The 14,917-nt window shown below is 45.5% G+C and overlaps 1 protein-coding gene across 7 annotated transcripts in view; it reads right to left on the bottom strand.

The window, feature by feature from the left end:
* Positions 1-9,567: 9,567 nt before the first annotated feature.
* Positions 9,568-14,917, bottom strand: part of LOC115463679 (alpha-1,4-N-acetylglucosaminyltransferase-like) — a 105,319-nt gene continuing 99,969 nt past the window's right edge. For all 7 annotated transcript variants that reach the window (XM_030194391.1, XM_030194393.1, XM_030194392.1 and 4 more), the window contains one exon: positions 9,568-10,344. In XM_030194391.1, the coding sequence (XP_030050251.1) occupies positions 9,754-10,344 (591 nt within the window). In that variant the 3' untranslated portion in view covers positions 9,568-9,753. The remainder of the gene's footprint in view (positions 10,345-14,917) is intronic.

Genomic DNA, 14,917 nt, shown 5'->3' with positions numbered 1-14,917 from the left:
CTGGTGGGACCTCTTAAAGATTTATTTAATAGATCTTTAGAGATAGGAGAGGTTCCGCAAGATTGGAGATGAGCGGATGTGGTCCCTCTTTACAAAAGTGGAGACAGGGAAGAAGTGGGAAACTACAGACCGGTAAGTCTCACGTCGGTGGTAGGAAAAATAATGGAGTCGCTGCTGAAAAGAAAGGATAGTTAACTTTCTAGAAGCCGACGGGTTACAGGACCCAAGGCAACATGGCTTTACCAAAGGAAAATCCTGCCAAATGAATCTTAACGACTTTTTTGACTGGGTGACCAAAGAACTGGATGAGGGACGTGCGCTAGATGTAATCTACTTGGACTTCAGCAAAGCCTTTGATACAGTCCCCCACAGAAGACTCATGAATAAGCTGAAAGGGTTGAACTTAGGACCGAAAGTGGTGAACTGGATAAGAGACTGGTTGACTGACAGGTGGCAGAGGGTGGTGGTAAATGGAATCCGCTCGGAGGAAAGGAAGGTGAGCAGTGGAGTTGGTGCTGGGGCCTATTCTGTTTAATATATTTGTGGGAGATATTGCTGAAGGGTTGGAAGGAAAGGTGTGCCTTTTTACGGATGACACAAAAATAGCCAATAGTGTGGATACCCTGGAGAGAGTAGAAATGATGAGAAGGGATCTTTGAACGTTAGAAGAATGGTTGAGGGTCTGGCAGTTAAAATTTAATTGTAAATATATAAACGGAAGATCTATCAAGAAACACCTAAGTCAAAAGAATTAACTTATAATAACTTAGATCAAATACAGTAACCCACACAGTGGAACCAAATCGTCACCGCTGCCTTATGTATCCTACATTTTAAATTAATTTATAAATATGTGATGAATGTGCTCAGTCCGTATCCATTACAACCCCGTTGCCTAGCTGAACCCTGGCCCAATTTTGTACAAACTGGCTTCATTGGGTACCGCAGTGGTCTGCTTTTCTCCCCGGCACCTGTTTCGGACAGAAACTCCGGAGGGCGCGGTTTTCTGTCCTTGCTTGCTGTGTCGGCGGTCCGGCTGCGCACTCGATTTCATTGATGGACCGTTGCTGGGTGTGGGAGTGTGGGGACTGGCTCCTCATGATGCGGGGCGCTGGTGTGGCTGCTGGTTGGCTCCTTCCCGATGTTGATTTGAACCAGTTCTCCTTCTGCCTTTCCATCGGACTGCTCTAGTCCGCGTTCGTCTACTGCGCTGCTTGTAGCTGGCAGTTGGGCATCGAGGCCTTCTTCGCGACGGGGAGATCTCTTGTGCACTGCTGCATCTGGTGGGGGACTTGCTTCCTTCTGGGACGCCAGTTGATGCTAGGGGCTGCTGCCTTTGGTTCCGGTGGACTGCGTCTCTTATACCTCGTCAGTGCTGGTGCTGGATCCATTGGCCCCCGCCAGCTTTGATCGCCTGCTGTCTTCTGCCTCCGGTGACCACCTTCGCTTTCCAGGCTGCATGCTGCTTCTTCTGCGCTTTGGCTGTGCAGGCTGGATCTCACTACAGTGCCTTGTTGGGAGCTGTTCCAGCTACTCTGATGCCTTTCAGCCTCTGGACTTCCGCAGTCCATTTTAGACTCTATTTCTCCTCCCTTCCCTTCTTCCTCTGTTCCTTCTACCCTCTCAACTGTCATTGAATTTTAACAGTTCATTGTAAGCCGCTTAGAGGCCGCTTTCAGTGGTATAAAGCGGGGTATAAATGATCTGCATAAATAAATAAATTATATCCTCAAGAGGAATATGTGGTAGTATCACAGATTTTTGGAACCATCATAGCACATTGAATGTTCCGCCTCCTTATGGTGTATGTACATACATCTACAGCAGCTGAGCGTACTTAGTATCAAAAACAACTTTAATACAACATACTAGATATTGCATTGCCAAATATTGCATTACTAACTGCTTACTCTTAAATCTATGCATATATGTTGCTCCACCATCAAATCTAAATAAATATTGGCATATATGCAGTTCAGTACAACCACAGCTATCTGAGAGCAAAGTGTATGACCCGGATGAAATATAACAGCACTATAGCATAATACATATGATGGTCACTTCCCTTGAGAAAACAACCCGTGCGTGTGATTCAAACGTCCATTGTTAATCCATTCATGCTCTTCATTCTCACCAACTCAATCAAAAAAAATCCCTCTAACTCTGGCCGAGTTTCGAATATCTTCACCAGAAAGGGAACTGCAAACATAAACAACTAATTTACAAACTTATTTATCCCCACTTACTAGGGTATATTTAAACATTGCATACAATAATCTGAATATTCAAGAACTCAGTACTTACAAAACAAACCGCTAATGAAACTTCATTATCGAACACATAACCTCGAGCGGGTTCGCGTCTGGGCCCTCCCTCTCACAGTTAAGAGCATGTGACGTCAAAGCCCAATGCTCCATTTAAATACCCATACGGGCACCCCTATTGGTTCAATAACAGAATTATCACAACCAGCTGAAACATATCCTATCTTAAAGCACTAGTACTCATAAAAAAATTTACTTGAAATCAACCCCAAATCATGCCCACTCAACCTCTCTATTCAGCCCACGAGGGTGGACCGTGTCCCATGTAAAAATAAAACATTCCTTTTGGAAAAGCATTTCACTCAAATTGCCCCCCCTCTGCAGGAAGTGTTGTACGGAGGGCATACAAGAGAGCGACCAATGCGGACCGGCAATGGCTTTTGCAATCTAAAAGTAAAGAGGATATGAAATCACTGGTTTGTGTACTCCCTTTCTCCAGTATGTCCAGTTCTATTAGACAAGTAATTTACAAGCATTGGCATGTTTTACAGGAGCATGCTCCATTTGAAGATCTGCCCTGCTTTGCATACAAGAGGGGATGCAATGTGGGCGAGATTCTGTCTAGTCGGAAATATGACAATCGTGAGCAGTCGGGTCATTTTAAATGCGGGCTGTGCATGTACTGTCAATACATTTTTGAGGGCAACACAATTCGGCTCCCTAACAACCAGCGTGAGTTTCACATGCGTAAAAGAACTAATTGTAACTCGCGTGGTGTTGTATATTGTATATGGTGCCTGTGCAAATTGTTCTATATTGGTCATATGACCAGAAAATTTAAAACTCGCATTGGTGAGCATGTAAGTAACATTCGTACATGTAAAACGGAAGCTCTCCATCACCACTTTTGTGAAAAGGGACCACATCCACTCTTCTCTAATCCCATGGAACCTCTTCCGTCTCCAAGGATTTATTAAACATCTTTAAGAGAACCTGCCAGATCCTCTCTGAGCTCCCTCAGTATTCTGGGATGGATGTATAGCCTGTTCTAAAATTCATGAGAAATGAACATTCATGTGAGGGTTATATCCTGTATGAACATCCATTTTACAAAATGAAATGTCCAAACTATGAAGGGCGCAAAACAAGGGGCATGGCCATCACTGTGGTAGCATAGGAATGTCCACATAGATGTTAATGTGGAATGGAGGAGTAGCTTAATGGTTGGAGCAGTAGGCTGAGAACCAGGGTATTTGGAAACCTTGGTTCAAATTGTAAGCCCTCCAGGGAGAGAAAAATGCCTACCGTATCTGAATGTATATTGCTTCAATAGCCCTCAGGTTTGCAGATGGTATATAGGAAATTAATTAAAAAATTTTAGTAACGTGAATGTCTATAGTTTCTGAAGCTGTCACAGATTCCGGTATCTCTTGCTAATTTCATATTTGGGGAAGGGAGAGGGCAGCAACCACCGGGGAACTAAGGAATGTTAATATGTGTCCCAGCTTGAGATCCATCCACTGGAATAGTGGTGGGCCAAGTTATATGACTTAAACTGCAGAAAAGCACTGACTAGGCCTGAAAATCTGATGATGGCCTTGTAGCTGAGCGCCAGCGAAAGCAGGGCCGCTTGGTGAGCCTTATTAAAAAATTGTGTGATAGTCAAATACAGTGTAAGTGCTAAGATGGAGGAATTAATGGCAAAGATTGTAAGAAGTTTGGTTCATAAGATGGAGTCTGTCTTTGTAAAGATGGCACCCAGGATCACAAGATCTGAATACTGTTCTCTCTATATTAGGAAAGATGTTTACAAGTCCAGAAATTGCCGTTATTAAGAAATATTATAAAGGGGGGGGGGGGGGGGGAGAGGGAGCAGGTGGGCACCTGACCTGCGGTTAAGTATGATTCACAGATGAAAAAAAAAGTCTCTCTCTATTGAATTGTATGGATGGTAGACACTATATAAGAAATGAAAATTTGAGTAGAATTCGGAGTTTTTCCCCAACGCTACCCAGAGGCAGAGCTACGGTCGGTTGAACTGAGAATCTGACTGATGTGTGTACCAGCTTGAAGTTTCAATTGGTGCTGCAGCTCTGTCTCTACATTTTAGACTTAACAGCTCTGTCTCTGAATCTCCCCCACAAATTCAAACTTAGTGGGTGTGACATGATTCTCTGTTAGAGGGGCAGTCTTCTATACCAGTTTTTCTTGAGAAATCCACGTTTTTTACAGATTAACTGGCTGTGCTGCAGCTCTGTCTCTACATTTTAGACTTCAAAGTTCACTCTCATGGATCTTCCTCCACCCCCATCCCCTTATCTGTTGGTGTTCCCCAGGGATCGGTCCTTGGACCCCTTCTCTTCTCAATCTACACCTCTTCCCTGGGCTCCCTGATCTCATCTCATGGTTTCCAGTATCATCTCTATGCTGATGACACCCAACTGTATCTCTCCACACCAGACATCACCGCGGAGACCCAGGCAAAGGTATCGGCCTGCTTATCCAACATTGCTGCCTGGATGTCCAACCGCCACCTGAAACTGAACATGTCCAAGACCGAGCTTATCGTCTTTCCACCAAAACCCACTTCTCTTCTTCCTCCACTTTCTATCTCAGTTGATAACACCCTCATCCTCCCCGTCTCATCTGCCCGCAACCTCTGAGTCATCTTTGACTCCTCTCTCTCCTTCTCTGCACATATCCAGCAGATAGCCAAGACCTGTCGCTTCTTCCTCTTTAACATCAGCAAAATTCGCCCTTTCCTCTCTGAACACACTACCCGAACTCTCGTCCACGCTCTCATTACCTCTCGCCTGGACTACTGCAACTTACTCCTCACCGGCTTCCCACTTAGCCATCTATCCCCCCTTCAGTCTGTTCAGAACTCTGCTGCACGTCTCATATTCCGCCAGAACCGATATACTCATATCACCCCTCTCCTCAGGTCACTTCACTGGCTTCCGATCAGATACCGCATTCAATTCAAGCTTCTCCTTCTTACCTACAAATGCACTCAGTCTGCTGCCCCTCACTATCTTTCTACCCTCATCTCCCCTTACGTTCCCGCCCGTAACCTCCGTTCACAGGATAAATCCCTCCTCTCAGTACCCTTCTCCACCACCGCCAACTCCAGGCTCCGCTCATTCTGCCTCGCCTCACCCTATGCTTGGAACAACCTTCCTGAATCCTTACGCCAAGCCCCCTACCTGCCCGTCTTCAAGTCTTTGCTTAAAGCCCACCTCTTCAATGCTGCGTTTGGCACCTAACCCTTACCGTTCAGTGAATCCAGACTGCCCCAATTTGACTGCCCCTATCGGACCGACCGTTCACTTGTCTATTAGATTGTAAGCTCTTTGAGCAGGGACTGTCTCTCTTTGTTAAATTGTACAGCGCTGCGTAACCCTAGTAGCGCTCTAGAAATGTTAAGTAGTAGTAGTAGTAGTAGTAGTAGTAGAATAAAGACTATTTCTATCACTACCTCTTTCTAGTCTGTGTCTCAATCTCTTGATTATCTATCTGTTTCCTTGAACATTCTTACATAAATAGTGTTCACATAAGTAAATTATCTTTTACATTATGTAGGAGAATAGATGGCCAAAGATTCACCTAGACCCCAGAAATCAGAAAGCCGAGGTCCTGGGTCTTAGATTTGAACTGCGCCATCTGCCACCCCCTCTACACCTCCGTGCTAAAATGCGGTCCTCTGAGATCCACACTTCATCCCCATGGGAATGGGTTGTCCGGATGTATAGAGGAGTGGAATAAAAGAAGTAGAATAACAGGAGGTAACGAGTTGTAATTCGTCCACTGGACTGCTGCTCAATCAGAGCATCTTTCTGTAACCTGGATGTGTCAAGTACCAGGTCTAAATACCAATATCTTTCTTGTTGGATATAGACATCGCTTCCCCTTCTGAAATCAGAGTTGAACATCCATATTTTGGCCCTTCTCTAGTCCTGTCCTAAATACACCCTCTTGCTATAAAGATGTATTGCAGGTTTAGACATATGTATCCCCACTTTATAAAATCGGGATTTGCATGTCCATGCAATATAGATGCCTAAATTCCAGTTTTCAGACATTTAGAGCATGAATAGAGTTTCTAAAATAAGGCCATACTATCCTTGGAGGGTATCCAGCGAGTTCTCAACTGGACAGTTCTCCCTGGACAATTCCAAACCACCAGTTACCCTCTGGACAATTGTCATCTAGATCAATTACCCTCTGGATAATTCTTCCCTCCAATGTGTCAATTCCCACCTGGTTAATTCCCCACCACCCTCATCTGCTTTTTCAGTGCTCACTCGCTCCTTGTTCTGCTGTTGGAGTCTTTGATCTTCCTCCCTCCTACCCTCCCTGCAGTTACCGGCATTTCACTACACCCCACCCCCAGTTACCTGAATTTCATTCTTGCCTTGCCCCGCCACGATTACTGGCGTTTCACTCCTCCCATCCCTCCCTATAGTATCCATCCTCAACCCCCTCCCCCAATGACCAGCATTGCTCTTACTTCTTCTCACGCTGATACCAATGCTATGCACTATGTACAACACACAGCATTGGTGTCAGCATGAGACGAAGAAAGAACTCATGGTAAGAGCAATGACAGTCATCAGGAGAGAGACAGAAGCGCTGGCAAAGGGCAGGGCAAGAGTGATATGCAGGAAACTGAAGGGCGGGGGGGGGGGGGGTGGAGTGGAAGACAAGAGCGTAGGTCTAGAAGAGGTGGGAAAATGGTTGTGGTGTAGCAAACTCATTGCTATGGGCCTAGAACACAGTCTGCAAACTATTAAAACTGAATATTGGGTTCCACTATAAATACTAGATTTAAAAAGGAAACTAGAGATACATCCGATTCAGCCTTATATCTGTCTATCCCTCTTCCTTCTTTCTAATGGTTTACCAAGTAATATTTTTGTTGTTACATATGCACTATGTTTAAAGTATATTTGGCAACATAAATGTTAATATGTGTGTGTGTGGGGGGGGGGGGGGGAATTGTCTTTGTTAGAGGGGTGGAATTAGGGGGAAATTAACCTAGTTGGGAATTATCCAGGAAGTAATTGGTGAGTGGGAATTGTCTGGGGAGGGGGGAGGGGAATGTCCAAGTGGGGACTGACCTAGAACCCCTTGGAGGCCTTCATGAGTTGCATAAAATGCACTTACATATCAGGAGCTGAATCAGGGAAATTAGACTAGAGGTATCCGAGATGCATTAGTGAAGCTCTGTCTCTTATATAATACTAGTGAAAAAGTCCCGTTTCTGACAGAAATGAAACGGGCGCTAGCAAGGTTTTCCTCGGAGTGTGTATGTTTGAGAGTGTGTGTGTGAGAGTGACTATGTGAGAGAGAGTGAAAGTGTGAGTGTGTGTGTGTGACAGAGAGTGAGACTGGGTGCGAGTGTGTCCGTGAGAGAGAAAGTGTGTGTGTGTGAGAATCAGAGTGTGTGCCAGGGGCCCCTTCCTGCTCCGTCCCAGTTCCAGGGTCCCCCCTCCATCCCTCCCTCCGAGTTCCAGGGTCATCCCCCCCTCCGAGTTCCAGAGTCATCCTCCCTCCCTCCGAGTTCTAGGGTCCCTTCCAGTTTCAGGATCCGCACCGTCCTAGTTCCAGGGTCACCTTCCCTTCCTCCCACCCAGTTCCATAGTCCCCCTCCCAGTTCCACGGTCCTCCCTACCAGTTCAAGGGTCGCTCCCTCTCCCTCCCTCCCAGTTCCACGGTCCTGTCCCTCCTTCCCTCTGAGGGGCTTGGTGGGGAGGGGGGGGGTTGCTATTTGCTGTCAACATAAGGAGACACTGCTTCTGGCGTCCAGCAGCTAAGTCCTGTCGTGACCCACAGGCAGCTGGAGGTCCCTCATACTGTTTCAATGACACACATTGGCAGGCAACGGCGGGGCTGACGCAGCCACGGGCACCCTGGATAAACTTTGTATTGTTGACAAATGATGTGAAAATACAGAGTTTAAAATTGCTGTTTCTACCAGGTAGAATAATTTTTAAAGCTGTTTTAGTGATATTTAATTTAGATTTCATGACATTCATATGTACAGATGGGTAACTTTCAAATAAATTAAAAAGGTGTGCAGTAAGAAAACAAAAACCTTTTGTCCTTTACCTGTTAAGGTACAGTTTATCCAGTAGAAACAGCTTTAGACGTATTTCAGATGTAAGAAGAAAAAAAAAAAACCGACAATGTGGATCAGCAGCTCCTAGGTGTGCTTGGTTTTGAGTGTATGGGAATGATGGCTGTGTTGGGGAGTGGAAACAGAGATTAACCAATGGGCTTCCTTGCTTACAGTGTAGTTGATTGGGTCACTTCCACTCGTGTGTAGCAATTGTCCTGCTGCATGGCCAGAGTCGGAGAGGAGAGGGGGTGCGGCGGAACGGTGAACGAGCGGCTGCGGGACGGTGGGTGAGGGGGACTGTGGGCGGGGGGACGGTGTGCAGTGGCGATTTTGTTTGGTTTTGAGTGTATGGGAATGACGGGAATGAGTGTATGTAGAAACAGAGATTAACCAATGGGCTTCCTTGATTCATTGAGTGTCTGTGCTCTGCCCTAACGTCATCACGTTTGATGTGAGGGCGGGGCAGACACTCATGGGATCTACACAACTACAAATTTAGAACGTTGAAATGTTGGAGGCTTCATTAGAACGTTGGGGTTGTGAATTATGTCTGGATGGGGCGTGGCTGAGGGCGGGTCTATGAGTGAGAGTGAGTTGTGCTGACAGCCAGTGTTGCCAGGTGGGCGGTTTTACCGCCCAATTGGGCGGTTTTCCGCGCCCCGCCGCGGGAAATTTTTGCCCGCGGCGGGTTGCGGTTTTTTGGGCGGTTTTTTAGGCTTCCGGGCGGCTTTTTGGGCGGCTTTTTGATTTTTTTCGGCCGCGGGGGGCGGGGTTAGTGACGTTTTTGGGCGGGGTTAGTGACGTTTTGGGCGGGGCCGATGACGTGGGAGGCGGGGCCGATGACGTGGGAGGCGGGGCCGATGACGGGGAGGCGGGGCTGATGACGGGGAGGCGGGCCCGATGACGTGGGAGGCGGGGCTGATGACGGGGAGGCGGGCCCGATGACGTGGGAGGCGGGGCCGGTGACGGCGGGGGCGGGGCCGGTGACGCGGGGGTGGGGGTGTCAGGGGCGGGGTTTGTGTTTGGGCGGGTTTTGGGCTGGTTTCTGGCCCGGATTGGGCTGGAAAAAAAATTTCTACCTGGCAACCCTGCTGACAGCCTAGCCTACCAACAGTACAGAGCTTCAGTGTTTCCCTGCCACAGAGTGAGCTTCAGAACGTTGGAGGTGAGAATTATTTATATAGATTAATATTTTTACAACTTCTGTATTACAGTTTTACGATTTGCATCAAACTTAAATCAAGGAAAACTTATAAGATTAAAAGCAATAAACAAGGAAGAAAAGAAGAAAGTTTAAATAGTTTTGTATACTTGTCATTCACTCTATGTTTAAGGAAAATATTAAGAAGCTGTTAGTACGTTGCTCTCCTATGTGTATTTCCTTGATGTGGGTTTTACAATAAAATCATAAGTAACTGGACAGTGTTTTTTAAAGAGATTCTCAGCCACAGAACCACTTCCAGCAATCACCATCTTGTTATTGTGGTTCATGTAATTCCACAAGTGCAAAGCATAAGAGCTATTAAAAGTGTCACTGGGATTCCAGACCTGAAAGTACTTTTCCCATGCAGAACAGGGAATTGGATAAAATCGTTGTGGGTTCAGAATGGAAAAATTTCCACATGTGGCATCTTCTGTACCCTTGACAACTGGCATCCCACATTGCCTTTCTACCATTCTAGTAAGTAGTTTAGGGCCTTGTTGTCCCCATATCTCTCCTCTGTAGTTCTTCACAAAGTCCTCCATGCAATCCCAGAGAAACTGATAGTGCCTTTGGAAACCAAATGCCGCATTGTTGCAGAAATTAGGGTCCTCCAATGCCAGGAAATCGACTTTTGGGATAGGCCTCAAGGATATCATATCTGAGTCCATGTAAATCCCACCATACTTCCAAACCATTGCTAATCTGAAGGCATCAGAGCTGACATGTGCCCAGTATTTCTCCTTGGCTGGGTTTACCTGTAAACGAAAGATGTAGAGTTTTTTTCATTATTGGTATACAATCAGGAGAGATTAACACATACTCAAAACTGGTGCTAGACATGATGGGGCTCAGGGCAGACGCTAGAGAGGGGGCCCCAAAGCTTGCTTGCAGGCCATCACTCTTTCAACTTCAGGCAGGTTTAGGGCCCCCTTTAACATGAGGGCCCAGGACAATTGCCCTGTTTGCCCACCCCTAATGCCAGCCCTGCACATACTATATATATATATTGTCAACAGAAGATATATATTAGTCGTTTTACAGTTTGCTAGTGCATTGTGGTATTTAACGGTGCTGACTGCCTCGAGCTGATTTGGATCTTGATATTCAGTGCCAGCCCCTATCCAGGTACCAGCACTGGATATACGGGAACTCAGTGGCTCCAGGAAGTTATCCAAATAGTGCTGATATTCAGTGTGGTACCAGATAACTAAATGGGCATTTTTAGGACAGCTATTTATACAGTCCTTTGTGTCCTGTTATGTATCATTATCCAGGCACCACCATTAAATATCAGCAGTGTCTGGCTCACTTCTGGGACTGACCCAACTGCAATCCTGGACTATCCTGGCACAGACTAAGTACATAAGTATTGCCATACTGGGACAGACCAAAGGTCCATCAAGCCCAGCATCCTGTTTCCAACAGTGGCCAGTTCAGGTCACAAGTACCTAGCAAGATCCCAAAACACTACAATAAATTTTATGCTGCTTATTCTAGAAATAAGCAGTGGATTTTCCCCAAGTCCACTTTAATAATGGTCTATGGACTTTTCCTTTAGGAAGCCAGCCAAACCTTTTTAAAACCCCGCTAAGCTAACTGCTTTTACTACATTCTCTGGCAACAAATTCCAGTTTTTATTTATTTGTAGCATATGTATCCCACATTTTCCCACCAATTCGCAGGCTTAATGTGGCTTACATGATGCCGTAATGGCGATCGCCATTATCTGGTAGAGAGTTACAAATGGCAGGTCATGTCAGACAAATCTGACTGTCTTCTTCGACTGGGTGACCAAACAGTTGGATGTGGGAGGGGCGCTTGATTTGGTATACTTGGATTTCAAAAAAGCCTTTGACATGGTTCCGCACAGGCGACTGATAAATAAATTTAGTGCCCTCAGTATGGGACCTAGAGTAACTGACTGTCAATTGTTATTAATAAATAAATCTTGTTGAATAGAATGTTAAGTATTAGGAAGGAGGGGGGATAAAAGTAAAAAGATTAATGAAAGTGTGTATTATTCAACATTTATTGAAGCTAATGTTCGTTGGTTGATTGTAATGGTACTTATAACATGCAAACATAATTTTTGTGCTTCATTAATAAAAACTGTTGAAACTAAAAATTGGTTGAATGGTAAGAGACAGAGGGTGGTGGTAAATGGAGCTTGCTCTGAAGAAAAGGAGGTCGTCAGTGGAGTACCGCAGGGATCGGTCCTGGGGCCGGCTCTTTTTAATGTCTTTGTGAGCGATATTGCGGAAGGGCTCTCTGGTAAAGTTTGTCTATTTGTGGATTATACTAAACTCTGCAACAGGATGAACACCCTGGAGGGTGTGAATGACATGAGGAAGGACCTAGCAAACCTAGAGGAAAGGACCGATATTTGGCAACTAAGGTTTAATCCCAAAAAATCAGGGTCATGCACATAGGTCGCAAAAATCCGAGGGAACGGTACAGTATAGGGGGTGAAGTGCTTCAGTGTGCGAAGGAAGAGCGGGACTTGGGGGTGACTCTGTCTGATGACCTTAAAGCTTTCAAACAGGTAGAAAAAGCGACAGCCAAAGCCAGAAGGATGCTTGGGTGCATAAAGCGAGGCATGACCAGCAGGAAAAAGGAGGTGATAGTGCCGTTGTATAAGTCTCTGGTGAGGCCTCATTTGGAGTACTGCGTGCAGTTCTGGAGACCGCACCTACGGAAAGATATAAACAGGATGGAGTCGGTCCAGATGGCGGCTACAAAATTAGTAAGCGGTCTTGAATGCAGCGGCATAGCAAGGGGGGGGGGGCGGTTCGCCCCAGTTGCATTTTTGGCTGCTGGAGGGTGCAGAGAGCAGCCGTGCGCCTGTCGGCTCCGCTGGTTCCCTGCTCCCTCTGCCCCGGAACAGGTTACTTCCTGTTCCGGGGCAGAGGGAGCAGGGAGACAGTGGAGCCGACAGGCGCATGGCTGCTCTCTGCACTCTCCAGCAGCCAAAAATGCACCCGGGTGGGGGGGGGGGGGCTTCATACACGGGGGAGGGGGTGTCATTGCGCCGGGGGGGGGGCTTGATGCGCCGGGGAGGGGGGTGTCGTGCTGCACCATGGGTGGGACGGACACCACTGCACCCGGCGGGGGGGGGGGGGGTGCAGCGGAGATCTGCCCCAGGTGGCAGCCGACCTAGGATCGCCACTGCTTGAATGCAAAAATTATAGGGACAAGCTTATGAACCTCAACATGTATACGCTGGAAGAGAGGAGGGAGAGAGGAGACATGATAGAAATGTTTAAATATCTCAAGGGCATTTATGTACAGGAAGAGAGCCTTTTTCAAATGAAGGAGAGCTCTGGAATGAGGGGCATATGACAAAGTTAAGAGGGAATAGGCTTAGGAGTAACCTAAGGAAGTATTATTTCACAGAAAGGGTGGTGGAGGTGTGGAATGGCCTCCCGGTGGAGGTGGTGGAGTCTAGGACTGTTCCAGAATTTAAAAAGGCATGGGATAAGCATGTGGGATTGCTTAGGAACAGGTAGAATTGGGGGTTACAGAGGATGGGTAGACTGGATGGGTCATATGGTCTTTATCTGCTGTCATGTTTCTATGTTTCTAATGCACACGGGGTCTACTCCAGACTGGACTGTAACTTAGCAGCAGAAATGCTTTTGTTACAGTTCAGTCTGCAATGATAAAAATGTCTGATTTATCAGACCATGCCCCTGTGACAATGGAATTGAAGTTTGCAGAATAGAACACAGATTTCATTTAGAAAATTTCATCTAGCCTCTATTCTGATCAAGACTTTTATACATTCTTGAGGGAGGCTTGGCAAGAGTATGAGCATAAACAAAACCTTCAGTTTGGGTAAATTTATTCCAAAATATTATTTTATTATTATTTTTAAAATACTAAAAAATAATATCAACACATACATTAACTAAAATCTATTTAGAAAAATTTTGTGCCTATAAATTCACTCATAGAAGGACAACCTTTTTTTATCATTGCATACAATCAAAACAAACCACATATTAAAGTAAATTTTATTAAAATTTTAAGGATAAAAAATATCCAATACAATACTAAATAACAATGTTTTCCAACTTCCATTCCATATGAGAAATAATCTCAACAAATATACAGCTGAAATTAACAACGTACTTTCATGTAAAAAAAAACAAACAAAACTTGGATGTTATGCTCAGGTGGCTAGTTAGTTGAATTTGACTCCAAAAATTGTTATAAAGGTAACCAAATTTTATGACTAGATATGTGAAAATTACCATTAATGGCTGTATGATATCTATGAATTTGTAAGACATTATTCCACCCAAAATGTATATTAAGTTGTGAATTATCTTTCCATTTTGATAGTACGTATTTAAGGGTAATTACTTTCAATGTGTCAAAAAGTACAGATTTGTGAACATCTGAAGAATGGTCTAATGTCAATGAACCAAAGATAAGCTTTTTAGGATTCGTGGAGGGGCATAATCGAATGGGGTGCCCAAGTTTTCATGAGGGCGTCCTCGCAGGATGGCCCCGCGAAGGGACGGGGAAACCCATATTATCGAAACAAGATGGGCGGCCATCTTTTGTTTTGATAATACCATCGGGGACGCCCAAATCTCAACATTTAGGTCGACCTTAGAGATGGTCATCCTTAGTTTGTCCTTAGAGATGGTCATCCCCGGTTTTCGGCCATAATGGAAACTGAGGATGCCCATCTCAAAAACGACCAAATCCAAGCCCTTTGGTCATGGGAGGAGCCAGAATTCGTAGTGCACTGGTTCCCCTGACATGCCAGGACACCAACCGGGCACCCTAGGGGGCATTGCAGTGGACTTCAGAAATTGCTCCCAGGTGCATAGCTCCCTTACCTTAAGTACATAAATACATAAGCATCGCCATGCTGGGATAGACCAAGGGTCCATCGAGCCCAGAACCCTGTCTCTGACAGTGGCCAAAAGAACAAACAATTTGTCCCGCCCATACCAGAAATAGTGGATTATTCCCACGTCCATTCAATAACATTCTATGGCCTTTTCCTCCAGGAAGCCGTCCAACCCTTTTTTAAAGTCCGCTAAGAGGGGCATAATCGAAAGGTCATCCAAGTACGAATTAGGACGTCCTCACAAAATCGTGCAAAATCAGGCAGGTATAATCGAAAAATACTATGGATGTTCTTCGACATTCGATTATCGCAGTTCCAAACGACCAAATGAGGGGCGCACAAAGGTTAGTAAAAAGGGTGCCCTTACACATTCGATTATCGCAGGTGAAAACGACCAAATCAGAAAGTATAATAAAAGAATGTATATAGTTGTTCCGCAAGTACAGTGCATGTAGTTCTGGACA

Source organism: Microcaecilia unicolor, chromosome 2 (genome assembly GCF_901765095.1).
Source record: "Microcaecilia unicolor chromosome 2, aMicUni1.1, whole genome shotgun sequence".
In the NCBI taxonomy this organism is placed as follows: domain Eukaryota; kingdom Metazoa; phylum Chordata; class Amphibia; order Gymnophiona; family Siphonopidae; genus Microcaecilia; species Microcaecilia unicolor.
This window is presented reverse-complemented; position numbering and strand designations above follow the sequence as displayed.